Source organism: Ictidomys tridecemlineatus, chromosome 2 (assembly GCF_052094955.1).
Source record: "Ictidomys tridecemlineatus isolate mIctTri1 chromosome 2, mIctTri1.hap1, whole genome shotgun sequence".
NCBI lineage: Eukaryota > Metazoa > Chordata > Mammalia > Rodentia > Sciuridae > Ictidomys > Ictidomys tridecemlineatus.
This window is the reverse complement of record NC_135478.1, coordinates 27,646,654-27,668,787: the sequence shown is the minus strand read 5'-3', so window position 1 is coordinate 27,668,787 and position 22,134 is coordinate 27,646,654. Positions and strand designations below refer to the sequence as shown.

The following is a 22,134-nucleotide window of genomic DNA, read 5'->3' as shown; positions in this document are numbered from 1 at the left end:
ATGAAGGTCCTGGAGAAATGGGGAAACCAGTTGTCATTCCTAAAGAGGATCAAGAAAAGATGAAAGAGATGTTTAAAACCAATCAGTTCAATTTAATGGCAAGCGAGATGATTGCACTCAACAGATCTTTACCAGATGTTAGATTAGAAGGTCCTTGCTTCCATCCCCAGAGGCAATCATTGTTGTGACCTCTCTACACATAGTTTTTGTTTTTAATTTTTTATAAATATATTTAATTTTTATAACTATATTTATTTAATTTTTTTATAAATACACATGTCTTTGTTTTTAATTTTTATAAATAGATTCACATGGTAGGTAGGTGTGTATGTATGTTCCTTCATGTCTTTGAGACTCATATTGTTGCATATGTCTGACTTTTTTCTCCCCACCACTGTGGTATAGTGGTTGTTATATGAATATACCATGTTTTTTTTAAATACATTGATAGATATTTGTGTTCTTTCCACATTTTGACTATTGTAAATAAAGTAATTGTGACATTTTTGTGCAAAAAAAAAAAAAAAGGAAATGACTAGAAGATTAATTTGTGAATAACAAAAAACCCCCAAAAGAGACTGTGGACCCAGGGAATAGCAATAAATTCTGATAACCTTTCTATTTTAGAAAAAGATCTGTAAGTATCCCTTCCTTGTTCTTTTTGGTGTCTCATATATGACCCAGAATATATCCAGCTTTTGTCCTTTGATTTTCCTACTTTTAATAGAAAAGCAAAAATGATTTGTGCTGAGCAAAATCAGAATTAATGTGCACTGATTTGTTTATATATTATTAAATTATAAAAATGGATGCTTTTGTTAATTTTTAGTGGTATTTCACAGGGGAGAAAACTTTTATAATTAGTATGAAGTTATTTTATTGAAGCTAGATTTTCCTGAAGTGATACAGCATAAATGTTTTATTAAGAAATTGAAGCTTGTTGGTGAGGCTATTTTATTATCTTACTATTATCTTATTTATTATCTTACTTTGGGCATCTATTATCTTACTTATTATCTTACTTTATTATCTTACTTTGGGCATCTAGTTTTAAATATTGAGATACTCTGAAAAAAGTGCAGATTATTGGTAGTTTATATTTAAATGTTCTTACATTAAATACTTTGGACCACTGCTTGTGATTGTGGGTCTCTGATCCACTGGAGTCTGAAACCATCTTACAGCCTTGGCCCTACCATGGAGTTGAACCTGGCCAGAGTAAAGGGCATCTTTTATTTTAACCCCCTGCATAAGAATATTGGCCAGGAGTAATGGAGGGATGCATTTAAAAAAACCTTCATTTCATGAGAAGTATTGCATGAAGAGCACTGTCCAAAGCTGTGCACCTTCCCTGAGAGGATTTTTGTTTTTCCTAAATCACACAAAGGCATCTTGTAGATGAGTAGAGAATCTGTATACATGGGTTTTAATCTTGATTTTTTTCATATCAGAAAGCTTATAGACAAGTGTTCAGAATGAATGGAAGGCCTACTACATGCCAGCAACTATCTGAGCATGTGGTCTCTAATAAAGGGGTGTCTTTACCTCTTTGTTAGCTTTAGTGTCAGGAAACTGAATCAGGTTCCTGCTTTTCTGTTATTGTAGAGATATTCTTATGTTTGCCTTTTCTGAGAATAAAATGGAGAGGTCTAAAGGTAAAGTTGAACATTTCATTGAGAGCATTTCTTATGTCCCTAATTATTTGGTACTGTTAAATGCCATAAAGAGTTTTGTACAACAAACTAGAAAGAGGACCAGATAAAGAAGGCCTCTTGGTTTTGTTTTTACATTTTTAAATGGTTGAAAAAGATTAAAAGAAAAATGTTTCATGATGTGGGCATTATATGAAATTCAGACTTTAGTATTCATAGATTAGTTTTTGTTGGAATGTAGCCAAGGCTCCTTAATTTGCATATCACCTATGGCTGTGTTCATATGTACAAATGCAAGAGTTGAATAGCTGCAACATTGAATGTGACCTGCTAAACTAAAAATATTTTGTTTGGCCCTTTCCCAAAAACGTTTTCCAGCCCCTGATTGGAAACAGAAGTATTGACACCCTAGGTGATCTTATTCCTGCTGTTCTGTTTGACCGTATCTCCCTCCACTCTGCCTTTTGTGTCTTCTGTGCTTCAGACACAGTTGGCCCTTTTTTCTTTCCTTTGACCCTGTCAAGTTTGTTCTTGCCTCAAGATGTTTATATTTAAAAAAAAAAAAAAGATATCCACAAAAAAAAAAGATGTTTATATTTATATTTTCTTGGGGTGGGGGTGGGGGAGCTTCCCTTTTCATGAATACCTCTTTTTCATTAATCTCAGATGGCTTATCTTCCCCATCTTTGTAACTGTCTACCACATTACTCTATTGTTGTGTATTTGTTTTAAATCCTTCCCCTCCATTTGTTTATTATTTTGCAGTGCTGGGAATCAAGCCAGGGACATACTCCTGCTAGGCAGATATCCTAGCACTGAGCTACATCCCCAGCAGGATTGTTGGTAGCATCTAGAACAGTACTCAACACATAATCGTTCAGAAAGTATATAAGTGATCCATTTAATTGAAGTTAAAAACTAATTGAAAGTGTTTATAAAACACAAATAGATACCATAGGTTTCCAATTATTTATATACTTTGATGTGGTAACATTTTAAGTCTCAAATTTGAGTTTATAAGAAAATTTAGGTGGCAGTTTTCTTGTTATCATGGTCATTTATTTGTGAAAGTAGTTTTATTCATTTTCTACATCATTCACTCTTAAAGTTAGTCCAGAAGTCATACAACTTGAAATATATTTAAACTAGTGTAAATAAACGATTATTAAAAAGAAAAAGAGGATCTGTATATTAATATATTAATATAAGGGGTCTCTTGCTATCTTTGTGTAGCTGTCCAAAAAATTCATTTATAGATTAGTTGTTTAAAATGGCATTTCTTTTAGAGACGTTAAATCATAGCATTTTGAAATAGCACAGAACTTATTTAATAATACTGGTTTGTTCCTTACTGCTCTGGTAAGAAAATGGTGTAAGTTGGGAGGTTAGCTTTTCTTTGTAACTAGAGCTGGTAGGAGAACTTGTGGTTCTTAAATCCTTAGGGGTTCTAGTCCCTCATTTCTGTTGTCCTGTGTATAGTTAGTTCTTCACTGAAGAGGAAGTTGTATCTGCCTGAACCATTTTATCTTCTCATACTACTTATTGTGATTAGCTAACTTTGGGGTGTTACCACAGCAACTTTGGACCATCCTTTGATGAGAGAATCTTAGTTTCCATAATTCTAAAAGAGTATACCATCTGGGACTGGGGTGGTGGCTCAGTGGTGGAGCCCCTGCCTAGCATATGTGAGGCATTGGCTTCAATTCTCGGCACCGCATATAAACATATAAAATAAAGGTCCATTGACAACTGAAAAAAATATTAAAATATTAAAAAAAGTATACCATCTGTTTAAAGATAGTAGTGTTCCAAATGTACAAAATTACAGGAGACCCACACCAAGATACATTATAATGAGAATGACTAACACAGAGAATAAAGATAAAATCTTTAAGGCCGGGAGAGGAAAAAAAATCAAATTATGTATAAGGGGAAACCAATTCAGATCTCAACTGATTTCTCAACCCAGACCCTCAAAGCTAGAAGGTCTTGGAATAATATATTTCAAGCACTGAAAGAAAATGGATTTCAACTAAGAATTTTATATCCAGCAAAATTAAGTTTCAGATTTGAGGATGAAATTAAAACCTTCCATCATAAACAAAAATTAAAAGAGTTCACAACTAGAAAGCCTATCAGATCATTCTCAACAAAATATTCCATGAGGATGAAGTGAAAAGAAAAGAGTGAAAACCAGCAAAGGGAGGATCTCACTAAAGGAATAGTCAACCACAGGAGAAACTAAGTCAAATTAAAAACCATAAATAAATAAAAGTGACAGGGAATACAATTTTTTTAATTTTTTAGTTGTAGATGGACAAAATACCTTTATTTCACTTATTTATTTTTATGTGGTGCTGAGGATCGAACCCAGGGTCTTGCACATGTGAAGCGAGTGCTCTACTGCTGAGCCACAACCCCAGCCCCATAACAAATCTTTTATCCATATCTGAATGCTTATATGTCTAAGCCCCTTTAGTCCATATGTTCCCAACATATATAGAATTAAATAATAAAACTCAATTAATAAATTAAAAATTATATTAATATGGTTAAACACTTACCCTATGTTAGAAATTATGTTGAACACTTTATATGGATTATCTTGGTCTTCACAGTGGTCCTGGAATGTGCACTATGTACTATTCCTATTTTGTAAATGCAAAAAGGGAGTTTTCTAGGAAGCAAGCTGTCCTGGGTTACATAGTAATAACTAAGTCCATTGTATCCACTAAGGGAGGATAGTTGTAGTTGAAATATTTTTTTATATGTAACTACATTTCATTTTGATAATCAGGTTCATTTGTTTCTGTATTGTTTTGGTTTAATTTTATATTTTGAATATGTAAAAATGTTGATTCCAAGGTGCGTGCAAAGGAATCTCGATTCTATTAGTTCCTTCTACTTCATTCTCATATATTCCCTAGAAGTAACCATATTTATTAATTTCTGATTTGTCCTTGTTGATTTTCTTTTTGCAAAAAATACATATATATGCACACACACATGTGTGTATATTTATATCCTAATTTCCCTTTTCTGTCACTCAAAATGAGTACACTGTATATATGCTTTTGCAGCCATCCTCTCTTCCCCTGGCCTCCTCTTTGCTCCCCTTTCTTCCCTTATGGTGCTGAGAATTGAACTTATTTTTTCTTCTTAAATACTTTTAAGATTAGGATACTTAGGAGATATGGGTGGTAAACAGAGGCCCAAAAGAAGTTCATCTGCATTTAGAAGAAGACTTGGACTTTTCCTCAGGTCTTTGTCCTTTACAAAGGAATGTTACTCTGGATATTAGTGTCAGGGAGTTAGCTGGGACTGTGGAAGGAAGAGGAGGACAGGAATTCTCAGTAATAGGCAGTTGGAGAGATCCATTAGAGTTGGATTATTGCTGGTGAGAAGAAAAGAGTGGAAATAGAGTTCATGGGCATTTTCCTTTTCTTTTTCTTAATTTTCTTTCTGCGAGCATTCTTGAGGTGAGCAGAATAGAGGGCTTGTGGTTGGTGTTCTTCCTTGGAGTCCTAGCAAAGAGAGCAAGATATGAGAAAAAGGGGAAGCTTGAAAGTGGTATTAGAACACAGTTAATACAGTGAATCATATGGATGCAAGTTAGAGGTTGCTTGGATTGAATAAAAGAGGTAAAACTCTTAATAATAGAAAGACATATATGTAACCATCTTTCCCCTCCTCATATAAAATAAATATATGGTACATAGTCTCCTTGGTTGTGTGCTGTTTCCCAGCCTCAACCCCTTTATCCACCTTGCATACTTTTTTCATATCTCTGTTTCTGTCTTCATGTCTGTCTCTATATATTTCTCTCTCTCACTGTAGACAAAATAGAGTATTTTACTTAATGAAGTCAGATCTTACCTTATCTCAAAGCCATTACAGGGAGGCTCTGTAGAATAGAGTGGTTAAGAGATGGGTTTTGCTGCTGATGTGTGGCATGCAGCAATAATCCTAGCTACTTGGGAGTTGAGGCAGGAGGAATGCAAGCTGGAGGCCAGCCTGGGCCATTGGTGAGATCCTGTCAAAAAGGAAGTGGGGTGGGGAAAAAAAAAAAGGCTGGGATGTAGCTCAGTGGTAGAACATTTGCTTAGTACATGTGTGGCACTGGGTTCAATCTCCAGTACTCTGACGGAAGGGAGGATTGGTTTTGGAGTTAGGCATAGTTAGGTCTCAAATTTCACATAAAGTCCTTTCATGGGAGAAGAACTATGTCTGGAGAAAGGTCCAAGGAGTTCCTGGAGGAGAGAGGGTACTCAGCTCAGGACCAGCAGGGTTCTTGGTATATGTGACAGAAAGGAATTTCAGCTTGAGTCAGACAAAGGTTTATTTAGGAAGGAAGATACACATTGAAGGGAGAATGCGGGCTAGAGGTTTGGGCTAGGGGTCCAATATTTATAGATGGGCTGTATTAGGCTGGACCAGAGGTGGAGCCAGGGTGGAGCTACACAATTTCCCTGTGCTTGTATTTCCTTCATTTTACAAGGGCATGTTCCTCAAGATTTACAATTGTGCTTTCTGCATCTTAGTGGCTGGTGGGGGTGTTGCCTTTAAGATTCAGTATGTTATCTCTTGATCCTAATAATTTTTCTGAGCTTCAATTTCTTTACCTTCGGAATAGAGGTAATAAATATATGCCCTATAGGCTATTATAAGAAATGTGTTACATTATATTTGTGAAACATTTAATAGTGTCTGGCACATAGTAGGTGTGGAGTTACATTGTAGTGGTTGCTACTGTTGTTATCCCTGTTTCTGTAACTGGAGGCCACTGAAAGTATATAATGATTACATCTAAATAAACTTGATGCTCAATTTATATATGCTTTACTCTCTGAGAAATCATCTTTCGATGACCATGAATTAACCTTTGTATATTGTTTCCTTCCTGACATTGTCTGCTGTTTTTTTCTTTCTTTGGCAATTAAATGAAAGTGTCTTTTTTAAATCATTTAGGTTGTAAATGTCTTAAAATCCTTATTGACAAATCTTGATGAAGTAAAGAAGGAAAGAGAAAGTCTTGAGAATGACCTAAAGTCAGTGAATTTTGATATGACAAGCAAGTTTTTGACAGCTCTGGCTCAAGACGGTGTGATAAATGAAGAAGCTCTTTCTGTTACTGAACTGGATCGAATCTATGGAGGTCTTACATCTAAGGTTCAGGAATCCCTAAAGAAACAGGAGGGACTTCTAAAAAATATTCAGGTAAAATTTGTATACTTAATAAGATATATGTTTTAAAAATTACAGACAGGATACCCATGCACAATACCTGTAATCATTTAGGAAAAAGAAATTGGAAACAAATTTCAGAGTGGAATGTACTATATCTATATTTTGTAAAATTTAATGTGGCACAATGATTTTAAAAAGCCATTCTTCTGTTACTAAGATGGTACATGCTATTTAGAAATGCTGTGATGCATCAGATATTTTGGGTTTTTCCAAATTTTTAAAAGATGTGAGAAAAAATAAAAATTAGTTGGAATTATTGATTCCTGCAATTAAATGACTAATACATACAGACATTAGTCAGGCTTTGTAAATAATCCCAAACTAAATGTTAGAAGTTAGTCAAAATTTTTATTTATAAATAAGTAGTTTGCACTATTTAGTAAGATTTGAATATTTGCTCTTTTAGTAGTTAATATACAACATTAAACTATGTTTTTTCACTTTTGAATATTTATATATAATCTGAAAAGTTAAAATAATTTTTTTGTGATATGTATTAATAGAAATCTATAATCATTTTTGGTTATGTTTTGACATCCTTTGGATTTGTGATATTTTTACCTAAGAAAAGATTTAAAGCATTTTACTACCTCAAAACCAAATATTATTAGATATTTCAAGTAATTCTGTAAGCATATATTATCATATCTGCTTTTTATGGCTGAAAAAGGTATCTAAACATAAAGTACATTAATTTTGTAAGCAATTATAAATTCTATGTATCTTTGTTTTAACAAGGTCTCACACCAAGAATTTTCAAAAATGAAACAATCTAACAATGAAGCTAACTTAAGAGAAGAGGTTTTGAAGAATTTAGCTACTGCATATGACAACTTCGTTGAACTTGTAGCTAATTTGAAGGAAGGCACAAAGGTATGAAATAATACAAAAGAAACAATAGCTAACAAGTATAGATATGAAAGTGTAGTTTGGGAAGTTAATTGGTATTTCTAGCTAGACCAAATTTCTTTGCTTTGAATTTGCTAGTTTTGATGCCTTCATTGGAATTTGGAAGAATGGATTGTATATTTTACCTGGCAGAAAAAATGATATAATCATTCTAGGTAGCAGGAGTTAGTACAGAGATGTCAAAATATCTTTTTAAGGGTTAGGATGTTGAGCATTTTGAGTGAATTATGAGGGAACAGAATAATGAATTCTGGTCTATGGTGTGAAATGGAGACAAGGCTTTTATATTTTGTGATGGTGATTTGGTGAGGGTAGAGTTGTGATCTGCCTGACTATCAGAGTGCTCACTTTAAAAAAAAAAATACACACACACACACAGACACAGACGAGCATCAATGTGCTAAAATATGTATGTGGTTCACGTGTGTGTGTGCGCGTGCGTGCGTGTGTGTGTGTGTGTGTGTGTGTATGTTTTTTTGGTGCCAGGGATTGAACCTAGGGGTACTTAACCACTGAACCATATCCCCATTGCTGTTTTAATATTTTGTTTTGAGACAGGATCTTGCTAAGTCCTTAGGGCCTTATTTAGTTGCAGAGGTTGGTCTCAAACTTGTAGTCCTCCTGACTCAGCCTTCCGATTTGCTGAGATTACAGGCATGCCACTGTGCTTGGCTTACTGAATATATTTTAAGTACTTCTTTGCCTTATGTCTTAAGTTTAAGAAAGTGCCTTTTTAAATTTTTTTATTTTATTTTTTATCCCCAATAACTTATTTCTCATATGCATAAGAACCTTTGATACTCAACTCCATAAAGATCATATAATAAAGTGGTCTTGAGGAGATACAGAAGGTATAATGTAAAATCCTCTGAATAGAAAGGGAAAATATTACATTGCCTTCCAAACAGAGGATAGTAAAATGCCATCTTAGTTTGACTTAAACACTTTGTTCAAATAGATAAGCAGAGAAAACTTAGCAGAGAGCCTTCAGAAATTCTTTGAAGATTATCTGAAATGATTCCTACATTTCTCTAGTGAATGTATACATTTAATCCTTCCTCTTAACTAGTTTTAGTGTCCTCATTATGTAGTAGTAGAATTTTCTCTAGAAATTGGGAACATGTTCATAATCATGAAATTTAACTTATTGCCACTTAAATTTCTATGATGGTGTTCTTTAAAAATGATTTTACTGTTTTTATATTTTAATGAAGTTTTAGGTTATATTTAAGATTAGGTTGTTGGGCTTAATAAGTGCTGTGAATATGTCTTGTACAGAGGATTCAGTTCTTCAGTTTGAACCATCTTTGGCAAATTAGCTTTAGATGGTGCTACTCCCTAGATTAAAAAATTGTTATTGTTTATTACTTGTTTTCTTGTTTACTTATAGTTTTACAATGAGTTGACTGAAATCCTGGTCAGGTTCCAGAACAAATGCAGTGACATAGTGTTTGCACGGAAGACAGAAAGAGATGAACTCTTAAAGTAAGTTTGTTTTGTGTATCAAATTTATTTAAAATATTTTGTTTTAAAAATATTATAAAAACATTTAGGGTGAACTTGGCAGTGTGAAATAGGAATTTCCCTTCTTTTCTCCTTAGAAAGCACCAAGCCAATGGCTGCATAATCTGGGATGAAAGGATGAAAACCATCAGAAACTAAATGTAGGAATGTATAGTAAGGTCATAGAAGTGACAATAAAACAATTCAGTGTGGCAGATTTTAGGAAGTGCCAATGAATAGAAAGTTTATCTTGAAGTGGCAAATAGGTTTCTTAATGTAGGACAGGAAATATAGAACATGGAAAAGACAGGGTGAACAGCTCAGAAAATAACGGCAAAATACCCTTCTGAAGGAGACTACTGAGAAAGTGGGCTAATACATAGGACTTATTTTGTGCTGAATAATCAAATAGAGTTGGCCCAGCATTGATACAAAGGTAAAAAGAAAAAAAAAATGAACAAAATTGAACATAACTTAATAGATGAATATTCACCAAAAAATTGTCACAGGATATATGAAAATTTTGAACACAGATATCATGGATTAAAACAACTATCCTGGGCTGAGGATGTGGCTCAAGTGGTAGTGCGCTCGCCTGGCATGCGTGCGGCCCAGGTTTGATCCTCAGCACCACATACAAACAAAGATGTGTCCGCCGAAAACTAAAAAATAAATATTAAAAAATTGAAAAAAAAAAACGAAAAAAAAAGACTATCCAGCAACTTGATAAGCAAAGACAAGATATAACTCTGGGGGAAAACAGTATTTGAAACTTATTCACAGTCAGTAAACAAATTTGCCTTATTTATAAAGAACTCCTAAATTAATGAGAAGAAAAAAAACCCAGGAAACTAGGAAAAGGATGTGAACATAAATTTTGCAAACCTGGGAATACATTTTACTCTTATAATTAAATATTTATCCAATATAAAATAAAAGTTAAAATTACTCTGGGGTAACATTTTTTCTTGGCAAAAATCTGAGTTTGATAATGTGCTTTGTTGAAATAGATTTCATATATTGCTGTGAGAGTACAGAATAGTGCAATCTTTGTATAGGGTAATTTAATTGTAAAGGTCAGAATTATAGATTCAAACAATCTTTTAATCTTGCTATTCTGGTTTTGAAGCTTCTGAGGCTATATGTACTAGAAATGATATATTTATGAGCTTATTTCTGCATTGCTTACAGCAAGTAAAGGAATAGAAATTAATCAAGTGTCTAGGGTTAGTGAAATAAATAAAACTATGATCTCTACAGCAAAATACTATGCAAATAATTTTAAAAAGGGGGATATCTTCAATTTACTGATATGGGAAGATCTCTGAGATAAATAGGTAGGAAGAAGTAATATACAGGATAAGAGTACAGAATATGCTTTTTGTGTAAGAAGGGAGAAAATAAAAATATTTAAGGGCCGGATGTGTAGCTCAGTGGTAGAGAGCTTGTCTAGCACATGCGAGGCACTGGGTTCAATTCTCAGCACCACATAAAAGTAAATAAATAAAGGCACCGTGTTCATCTACAACTAAGATATATTTTTTTAAAAAAGAAATATTTAAGTTGGTCTGTTTATGCACAGGGAAGCTTTGGGTATTCTTTGGAAGAAATATTTTCAAATATTTCTTTCTTTTTTTGGTACTTAAGATTGAACTCTGGGATGCTTTACCATCATGCTACATCCTCAGCCCTTTTTATTTTTTATTTTTAGACTAGGTCTTTCTATGTTGTTTGGGATCTTGCTGAATTGTAGAGGCTGTCCTTGAACTTTGTGATCAGTCTTCTGAGTTGAGATTACAGTGTATACTGTGCCTGGCTATTTTCAAGTATTTCTTGTTTCAAATTTCTGGTTTGAAAACTAGATTTGTTATTATATGCACGTGCATTTCTGTATTTGTACTGTAAACAAAATCAGTTCTGAGGTGGTCATAAACTTTTCAAGTGTTTTTGGCTCAGTGATTGAAAGATGAATGATATAAAAGTATACCATATAATAACATAAGCTTTTAAAAAATCTGAGGGCTTATTTTGTTAAAATAATATTTTGTTGATACCCAAGACTTAAATTCGTTAAAAGTTTTTTTTTAATTGAATAAAATATGTACACCGAAAAGGTACATGTAAGGTACATTTTACAAATTGATATTACCGGGCTGGGGATGTGGCTCAAGCGGTAGCGCTCGCCTAGCATGCGTGCGGCCCGGGTTCGATCCTCAGTACCACATACCAACAAAGATGTTGTGTCCTCCGAGAACTAAAAAATAAATATTAAAAAAAAAATTCTCTCTCACTCTCTCTCCCTCTTTCTTTAAAAAAAAAATTGATATTACCCAGGTAGCCAGCGATTACATTCATAACATAGGAAATTCTCAGCACCCCAAGAATCGATCACTCAGGCATTTACTCCAATGGACAACCTCTATTGCTTAGGAGAGCATGGATTACTTTTTCTTCTTTCTATACATTATGTAAATAGAATCATATGTACTCCTTTGTAATTGGCTTTTACTCAACATTGTATTTGTGAGATTCATCAGTTGTATTTGTAGATTGTTTTACCCTTATATCCATATATATATATATATTTATATATATATATCGTGTGAATATACTATAAATTATTCTATTGTTACCAGTGTTTGAGTAGTTTTCTAGTTTTGAACTATTATAATAGTGTTGGCACTAGCATAGTAGAACACAGCAGTTTTACTATGAAACAAATGTCTGGGACTAGTTAATTAATTAAAGCTAGTTCAGAGCCAGATGCAGTGTCATATACCTGTAATCCCAGGTACTTAGGATTGCAAGCTGAAGGCCACTGGGGCAGTTTAGCAAGACCCTGTCTTTTTTTTTTTTTTTTTTAAAGTGCTGGGGATGTAGCTCAGTGGTACAGCGTTTACCTAGTATGTGCAAAGCTCTGGGTTCAATCTGTAGCACCCTCAAAAAAAGATAAATAAAATAAAGGTACATTTTTGTAGGGTAAAATACTTATCATACAGTGACATATGCAATTAAAATTGTAAAATTTCCTAGTAGCAAATTTTAAAGAAATAAGTAAAATTAATTTCAAAAATGTATTTAACTGAGTATATCCAATTTATAATTTAAATATATCATCAATGTAAAAATTATGAATGTTTTATTTTTTTCCCCCACACTAAGTCTTAGAAAAGCAGTGTATAGTTCAGCTTAAACTTTAAGGACATTTTCAGTCAGGCTAGCCACATTTCAAATGTTTAATAGCCACATGTGCCGGACAGTTGCTATATTGGATGATATGGGCTTTTGGTGAGCATGTGTATGCAGTGCTGTTGGATGCATATCTAGGAGTTGAATTGCTGAGTCATAGGGTATGTGTATGTTCAGCTTTAGTTGATGTTGCCAGTTTTCCAAAGTGGTTTTTCTAATTTATATTTCTGTTAGCAATATATAAGAGTTCTTGTTCAAACAAAACTGATATATAGTCCTTAAACAAAAAACAAAACCTCAACAAAACACTACTTAATGCAAGTAAATAGTGGTTTAGAAGATAAATATTTTGCCATTAGCTATTCTGGTGGGTGTGTGGAGTTAATGCATTGTCGTTTTAATTTTCATTTCCCTTATGACTAATACGTCCTTTTTATATTTCTATTAGCTGGATACTTTGATTTTTTAATATGTCTTTTCATTGAAATCTTTTATCAGAAATTTAAAGAGTACAAAAAGAATGTTTTACTTTGAGCTATATTTTGTTTTCATTAAGGGTCTAAATACTAATGTCAGGAATAGAAATTCTGGTATCATTTTATTTTTACTTTTTTATTATTGATCTTATGATTTATTAGCTTTGATTTACATCATTAGTAAGTGGTTGGGCTCATTTGCTGTATTGTATTGTTTGCTACAATCATCTCTAGTGTTTATCAAAGGAAAAGAAAGGTCTTGTGTTAGGGCTTTATATTTTATGTTATAAAATATACACATATTTCTTAGATATTTCAAAATCATCCAACCTTTCACAATTTTATTTTTTAAATTTTCGTTAGTTGTAGATGGACATAATACCTTCATTTTATTTTTATATGTGGTGCTGAGGATTGAACCCAGGGTCTCATACATGCTGGGTGTGCTCTACCACTGAGCCATAACCCCAGGCCCCTTTCACAATTTTAATATTGATGAAAAACTTTACTTTATCTTCCAAGCAACTGTTTACTTATGTCAAGTAGTTTTTTTTTTTAAAGGAATGTATATTAGTTTTCTTTGTGTTTGCAGTGTCAAATTTATCTTCCAAATGGGGCTCTTTCTGAGGGTGAAAGTGTGGGTGACAGATATGAAGGGTGGCTGTTAATTGTTATATCTGGGCAGCAGGTATTGTTGCAAACACTTTGGGACATGTGTTTGCTTGTTTGTGTATGTTGATCAGTGCTGGGAGAGGTTGATTGATACCATGTATTACTAGAGTACTTTTTCCTTAGGTATTGTTTTAATGAGTTTTTTCAGATAGATTTCAGGAGGAGATTTTGAAATTCTCTTCTAATTTTTCTTTTTGGGAATTGCTGGGGATTTAACCCTGAGGTGCTTTACCCGCTGGGACACATCCTCAGTTGACTACCCTCAAACTCCTTTGTTTTGAGACAAGGTCTCACTAAATTGCTTAGGGCTTTGCTAAATTGTTGAGGAGGCTAGCCTCAAACTTTCATTCCTCCTGTATAAATCTTCTGGGTCTCTGGGATTACAGGTTTGCGCCACTGCACCTGGCTCTTATAATATTTAAATGGTCTTTTCAACAATTTATCTTTTGTGAGTTCACTTTAGTGCCAGGATATGAGTTGTCATTTTTTTTTTTAAGAGAGAGAGAGAATTTTTTAATATTTATTTTTTAGTTTTCGGTGGACACAACATCTTTATTTTTTTATTTTTATGTGGTACTGAGGATCGAACCCAGCGCCCCATGCATGCCAGGCGAATGCGTTACCGCTTGAGCCATATCCCCAGCCCATGAGTTGTCTTTTTTTTTTTTTTTTAAAGAGAGAATGAGAGAGGGGGGGGGGAAAGGGAGAATTTTTAATATTTATTTTTTAGTTCTTGGCGGACACAACATCTTTGTTGGTATGTGGTGCTGAGGATTGAACCTGGGCCGCACGCATGCCAGGCGAGCGCGCTACCTCTTGAGCCACATCCCCAGCCCATGAGTTGTCTTTTAATATAAAAATATCCCAGTGTCAAATTTCTTTGAATATCTTTAGAAATTATTCATCTATAAATTTTCATCATTAGCTTTCACACCTGTTGTTTTATTTTCTATATAAACATTGATATTATACACTGATTAAAATATTCATGAGGCAGCTCTGAATGGTTGTGGGTTTTTTTTTCCCTCCAATTTTTTTTTTCTAGTTGTAGATGGACAATACCTTTATTTATTTATTTTTATGTGGTGCTGAGGGTCGAACCTAGTGCCTCACACATGCTAGGCGAGTGCTCTGCCACTAAGCCCCAGCCCCAGCCCCTGGTTGTGGTTTTTGATAACTTTTGGATAGATTATGGTAGGAGTTTTCATTTCCTGAATAACTTATTAGAGAGTGGGCAGTCTTTTAGGACTGCTTGCCTGGTTTAATACATTGTTTACTGAGCCATGACTGTGTGATTTCTTAAAAAGTTTATATTTTTTCCTAGTCTTCAGAAATAGAATATGATTTAATTTAATTTTATTAAATAATAGGAAGTAGAAGGAAGATTTTTGTTATAGTCAAGAATAGAAATGTCATATATTCTAAAATATCATCCCTGTTTGGGTACCATTTTCTGTTTCATATATGAAGAAAAGAAAAATGAGAAAATGCATGGTACTTTATTTGTGGGTTTTAAAATTTCTTCTTTGTGTTAAATTATAATACTCTTGTCTTTAATAAGGGACTTGCAACAAAGCATTGCTAGAGAACCTAGTGCTCCTTCAATTCCTACACCTGCATATCAGTCCTCTCCAGCAGGAGGACATGCACCAGCTCCTCCAACTCCAGCTCCAAGAACCATGCCGGTTAGTAAGCCAAGTATATTCTTAAAGTAGAAGGTTTACATTAGTGACAACCTGTTTGCTCTAAATGATAAAACACACTTTGCTTTGGAGGGATTCTAGTGGTCACTACCTGTGTCAGGTGATTAACTTCTGATGTTTTGCAGTGTGTAGAGCATGGCATCACTTGTGCGTTCTTGCCAAAAAAAATGTGTAAGCTAAGTCTAATCAAGTCTTTAGAACTAAATTTGTGTTGACAGTAAGTACAGTGATTAAATAAGAAGCTAAAATGTGCCACTTAGAAAAAATGGACAATTGGAAGTATTTTATTATTCTACTAAGTTGGTCTTTTCTAAAATAGAAAAAAAGGGGAGGGTATATTCTAGATTAAAAGAGCTGAAAGATTCATTATAATCAGATACAGTTCATGGACCTTGAATGATTTTGATTCCTAAAAACAGCTATAAGAGCTTTTCTGTGGTGAATACTGACATCAGAATAATTATTGCACATTTTAGCCAATTTCTCACTTGAATCTAGAGTGGATATTTGTTGATATAGGGGAATAATTGTTAATATTTTTAGGGTGAAAATGTAATTGTGATTATGTAGGAAAATACCATTATTAGGACTGAGTGCTGAAATTTGTAGGGCTGGTATCATGAAGTTTGCAATTTATATTCAAATGGTTCTGCAGTTATGTAGGTAAATATTTGGATGCAGTTATAGATGAAGCAGATATGGTAATAGCTACTGAATTTCATTGGTAGATATATGATTGTTTTGAAATACTTTTGTTTTTTAAAGTTTTCAATGTTTCAGATTTTTCTAAAAAGAGTTTGGGGAGTGAAAGGAGTTTACAGTAATAAACCATACTTATGCTGCTTTTTTTCTACCTCAAATGTCTAAACATTGTTGGGAATAGTAAATGATGAAATATTAGTTATCAAGAAAAGAGCAGTGGCTGTGGAGTTTTCACATATTGGACAGTTATTCTTCTCCTATGGTACATTTCTAGAGTCAGTAAGTCAGGAGTGGAAGTTAGACATATATTTGGTTGGATGCTAGAATTTGTCATTTGCTCTCATTTATTTTAATTAATAGCAGTTTAAGAAAAACAAGAAACATTTTGTAGTCGGTGCTTATTTTTTCTTATAGCCTGCTAAGCCCCAGCCACCAGCCCGGCCTCCACCTCCTGTGCTTCCAGCAAATCGAACTCCTTCTGCTACTGCTCCAGCTCCAACTCCAGTGGGGACTGGGACTGCTGCCCCAGCTCCATCACCAGTCCCTGGCTCAGCTCCCCCTCCACAGGCCCAGGGACCACCCTACCCCACCTATCCTGGATATCCTGGGTAAGGCTGTAGCATCATGTATCACACTGAAGTGGCTAATGTTGTTTCTACCTCTGGTTAACCTTCCTAAATGGAGGTGTCATGAATGAATGAGCTACAATAGGCAGCTTATCCAAAAATTAAAATAACATCACAGATACTTATTTGAGTAGTTTTCAGTAATTTTCTAGGTTTTAAAAATTCATACTTTTTTTTGCATGTTACATTAAACATATCTCTTCTGTGTCAAATACAGTATGTGTTGAATTGGCTGCCTTTATTTAGGTGCCTTTTCTGAGCAAGACTAATGAGGCCTTGTTATATCTGTATTTTGAAATCTTGGAATTTAATAAAGTATTAGGTAGAAATTTACATAGTTAAGAATGTACTTACTTAAAGGTTAGTCTTCTTTGTGGCAGTTTCTTTTCTTTCTTTTTTTTTTGGTTGGGGGAGGGTTGGGGATGGAACCCAGTACATGCCAGGCAAGCTCTCTACCACTGAGCTACATTGCTGCTCTCTTATGGTAATTTCTTAATCTTAAAAATCCAGACACTTGACTACTTTTAAAAAAATATGGTCTAAATTCTATTTAATAAGTACACTCTCTTCAAACTATAAAAACTATAAATAGTAAATATTTGTCCATTATAGTAAATATTGATTCTTGTTGAACAAGAATGTATATTTTTCTGGTACTGGGGACTGATCCCAGGACTTTGTGTGTTCTAGGCAAGTGCTTCTACTGCTGAGCTACATCTCCATCCTCCAGAAATGTGTTAAAGTATTAGTTTTGCCACATCAAAATGAAAGGACTCTGTTTTTATTCCTTTTATAATAGTTGAATGTTTGATCTTATTTCCTTTAATGGTATTATTTTCTGAATAGTATTAAATATTTGATATTCTTTTATTTAATAACAGGATAAAAATGCTTTTCTTTTTTTAAAAATTTTATTTTATTTTAACTCTTTTACAAACACCTTTGTTTATTTTTATGTGGTGCTGAGGTTTGAACCCAGTTCCTCACACATGCTAGGCAAGCACTCAACTGCTGAGCCACAACCCCAGCCCTGCTTTTATTTTTTAAAAATATTTTTTAGTTGTCAATGGATCCTTTATTTTTATGTATGTATGTATGTATGTATGTATGTATGTGCATGTATGCGGTGCTGAGGATTAAACCCAGGGCCTCACACATGCCAGGCAAGCACTCTTCCACTGAGCCACAACTCCAGCCCAAGAATGCTTTTCTTTAACATGTACCTTGAAACAATTCCTTTTTATTTCTGTTGTTCTCTAATATACAGGAAAAAAAAATAGAAAAAAATGGCTTTCTTAAAAAAAAAAAAAGGAAATGAAAAAAAAGTGGGCTTAGAATAATTATTGTGTGTTTCATTTTCTAGTGTTTTATTTACCAACCCATTTTTTTTGTTTCCTCTCCCCATCAGGTATTGCCAAATGCCCATGCCCATGGGCTATAATCCTTACGCATACGGCCAGTATAATATGCCATATCCACCAGTGTATCACCAGAGCCCTGGACAGGCTCCATACCCAGGACCCCAGCAGCCTTCATACCCCTTTCCTCAGCCCCCACAGCAGTCTTACTATCCACAGCAGTAATGTCTGCTCAGAAGCTCAGCTGGTTCAGTTCAGAGGGAGAGAAATACCAACCCTGCAATAAGTATACTAAACTCTATGCTCCGGTTAATATAATGTTACTGTACTGAATGCAGTGTATAATTTCTGTCTGTGGCTGAAAGCTAAAAGCTGTGCCCCAGTTCCACATTTGATTGCACACGTGAGATTTTGCTGCTATTGCAGTATAAATAATAGGTATAATAGGATTTGAAATAAGTTACATTACAGTTCATAAAAGTTGAAAATGAGAAATTAAACCTGCAAATGAAACGTTTGAAGTTAGTATACTTTCTACATAAGATGCAGTTGGGACATCAGATACTTATAAAGATGGTTTAAGTACTGATATTCAAGGAAATCTCCTTTCTCTTTTGGTTTGTTGATTTGGTTTAATTTCCATTATGATATTTTACGTAATCAAGGCATTGTAAATCTTATAATTTAAAAATAAATTACTTAAGAACAGTTGTCATTGTTATGTTTTGTCATTGATTCTTATTATTGTCTAATTTCTTTCTGGTATTAGTCTCTCATTTTGTATGTTCACAAGTTAAAACAGATGCTGTGTTTAAGTGCACAAGTAGTGCAGATTACTAGTCAGGTTCAAGGATGTTTTTATAGGAAGTCTGAAAGAATAGTATCATAATTTATCTTTCATATACTGATTATTAAATTACTTTTGACGTTTGTTTAAAAAGTCCTATAATGTGGAAGAAACACAATTGTTACCAAAGATTCTTCAAATAAATATACAAGTATTATATATAAAAATCTATTTAATGTTTTATTGTTAGCTTCTCCAAGAAATTGATGCAAATTCTGGTAATAATTCTTTTAGTTTTTTTCCTTAACATGGTTAAAATAAATACAAGTCATGGACAGTTCTGTCAAATGTAATAGAATTGTTTGGAGAAAATTTACTGTACCCCTCTATTGCTTTTTTCCACCTTAGTGTCTTAACCTAGTAATATTTAATGCACAGTGTGTATGGATATATTTTACTTAGCCCTTTCCTTTTTTTTTTCTCCCTTCTCCCGAAGGATTGGACCATTTTATAATATGGAGGGAACACAAAACAATTGTTGGGAACATGTACCAGTTCTGAAATAGGCTATATATTTAGCATTAGCCTCTGCTGTTAGGATAGTCATTGTATAAACCTCAGTAAAATAATGAAGATGCACCATGGAAAGAGAAAAGAAGAAAGGTGTGAGTTGGGCAACATCACAGTGGGGGCTGTTCTGAACACACTAGGTTACAAACAGAATTCCAGCAAATTTGTGTTTATTTTCTGAGTTTTAATGCTGACTTTTTCTTGCATTATTGTTTCATTTAATGATACTGTCACTTGGTCCACTGTTGTTTTCATTGACTATTTAGGTTTATATTTTGAATGTTAGACTGAAGGTATGATTGTAAAAGGGAGTATACTGGCTTAAAAATATATGTGTATTTTAAAGAATCTTTGTTGTATGTAGAAAACAGAAAGACATGTTAATTCAATGACCTTCAATTACATGGAATATTGAAATTGGGTTAAAGTCCAGTAGTTAAACATTGGCAAAAATAGCTTTTTTTTTTTTTTTAATAATGGATCTTTAAATTTTATGGGTTTGCCAAAGTGTGAGATGGGTTTTTTTTTTTTTTTACTCCTCTGTAAATGGCTTTTAAGTTCTACATTTTTACCACTTGAGGTATCTTATACTAACATAAGACACCCAGTGAGAGTTAGTGATATCCCAAATTGCTAGTTTATAATTCTTAATAATGTAGAAACAAGGAAAAAACAAAATTGGCCTGAATATTCTCTTGGGGAAAGAGGGCACTAAAGGAAAGGGTAAATGCATCAGAGGGCCACAAGGAATATAAGGGCAGTTAGCCCATTCTGTATGCAAAGCTGGGCCTGCTCCCAGATAGCCACAGAAAGATGATGTAGGAACCCTAGGAAAGAAGCCTCCATGGCTCCTTGTGGCCGCTTCTCTCTGCTCACCTGACTCCTCAGCTGTGTTAGTAAAGCCTCTTTTATATAGTGACCCAAACTCATTGTCTTGTCAGTTCACTCATCTTTTAGGTTTTTAAATATACTTTCTTTTTGTCACCCATGTTTAGGTTCAAAAAACTGTCTTTGTAGCCCTTGAGTGCTGGGTTTGTCTTCATAGGCTGATATAGTTGCATTGAAGTGATGTGAAAAGAAGCCTTCTCTTATATGTATTTTACATTCTAGCAAACATAAAGAAAGCCCTCACTCAGATTGGTTTTTATTATGAAACTTTTAAATTTGCTGCTTAGCTTCCTGTGTTCCACAAAATACCCTAAAAAGCAATGGATAATGCTGTATATTTACAGGTAGGGGGGGCTTCACTCTGTGGCTCAGGTATGTTGTTCCCATGTAAATAGTTTGGCTTTTTTGTTATATTCTTAAACTAAAGGAGTGATTCCCAAGCCATTTATGTTTAGCTTTGGGATTCTGTTTTAAAATGGATTATACTTGTAACAGTGAAGCTCTGCACAGAGAAACTAGTAGGGGTAAAACTGTCTTCCTTCTATTTCCTGTTCCTGGTTGGAGACAGATGGCCTGACTTTTCAGTCTGGTGCAAAACATTGGTTTAAAGAGATCTAATTCTTATGCCCCTTGGTCTTTATACTCAGTCAAGAAAAATATCATTTATCACTGCAAAGCAGTATTTTTGTAAGCTATCCCTGAACCCATGCCCCATCACCTTTGCAATTTATAATTGGCCCCACCCCTGACAAATCTGAGGAGTAACAACAACAAAAAAAAGAACAGATTTCACAGAGCCTGGTGTCCCTAATGTTGTATCCCAGTCAGCAGCCTTTCTAATCAAAACCAATTTTAAAACACGTTTTCCATTAAAGCTTTACAGTTTGCAAAAGTGCTTTGTATACATTTTCTAATTTCATAAACAGGATAAAATATAATTTGTTAAGTAGGCTTCAGTTTGCTATGAAATTTTTTTTTTTTTTAAATGATTGGTATACCTTGAATAGTCTTGCTAAAGCCCAGTGGCATCTCATTTTTTTAGACTTCTGCAATTAGTTGATTCTCAGTATAAGGGAGGATACAAGGCAGGAAAAACCTGCTATAGTGTTACAATTGCTGGTTAAATATAGACTTTAGAACTAAGTGGTTGATTATAAGATTTACATGGAAAAGCAAAGAAGGAAATTATATTTTTCAAGAAAGAGAATATTCAGGCTTTATTTCTGGTATGAAGTTTATATTTTTTAAAAAATCTTATATTATCACACCAGAGATTTCAGATTCTTTTCTGGTTAAAAACATTGCTGGTGGTTGGATTATATTTTTATTGTATTCATTTCTCTTAGGGCGAAAATTGTAAAGAAACAAAAAGGTTCCAGATGAATGTATCGTAGAAATAAAAGTTGAAAGATTCTTACTTCCTTGGAGTATGAATTCTTATTTAAAGTGTTTATCCTTCAGCTTTATAGTTCCATAGTTTCTTTGATAAATGCTGGGCTGGGAAATAAAAACACCCACTTTGACTAAAACTTGAGACTTCAAAACAAAGACAATGTTGTTTAATTTTTTTTTTAATTGTTGTGAACTCTATAATTTAACTGTCATGGGTGGACCATGTTTTTTATTACTTATAATTTACCCCAATTCTTTCAGATAGGTATTTAAGAGCCATTTTTTAGTCTAATTTTTGGAAATGATCAGCAAAATTACCATAATATTCAGTTGATTGGAAGGGGTAAATGGTGAAATGTACTCATTTTAAAAAACATTTTCTTTCTTCCTTCTCCCATATCTTAATGTCATATTTGAAAATATATTATTATGTAGTTATTTTATTTATTTTATTTTTTTA

The 22,134-nt window shown here is 33.7% G+C and overlaps 1 protein-coding gene across 2 annotated transcripts in view; it reads left to right on the top strand.

The window, feature by feature from the left end:
* Window positions 1-21,699, top strand: part of Pdcd6ip (programmed cell death 6 interacting protein) — a 75,838-nt gene extending 54,139 nt beyond the window's left edge. For both annotated transcript variants that reach the window (XM_005317339.4, XM_005317338.4), the window contains exons 13-18: window positions 6,621-6,869; window positions 7,638-7,772; window positions 9,199-9,293; window positions 15,210-15,333; window positions 16,468-16,661; window positions 18,088-21,699. In XM_005317339.4, the coding sequence (XP_005317396.1) occupies window positions 6,621-6,869; window positions 7,638-7,772; window positions 9,199-9,293; window positions 15,210-15,333; window positions 16,468-16,661; window positions 18,088-18,262 (972 nt within the window). In that variant the 3' untranslated portion in view covers window positions 18,263-21,699. The remainder of the gene's footprint in view (window positions 1-6,620; window positions 6,870-7,637; window positions 7,773-9,198; window positions 9,294-15,209; window positions 15,334-16,467; window positions 16,662-18,087) is intronic.
* Window positions 21,700-22,134: the final 435 nt, after the last annotated feature.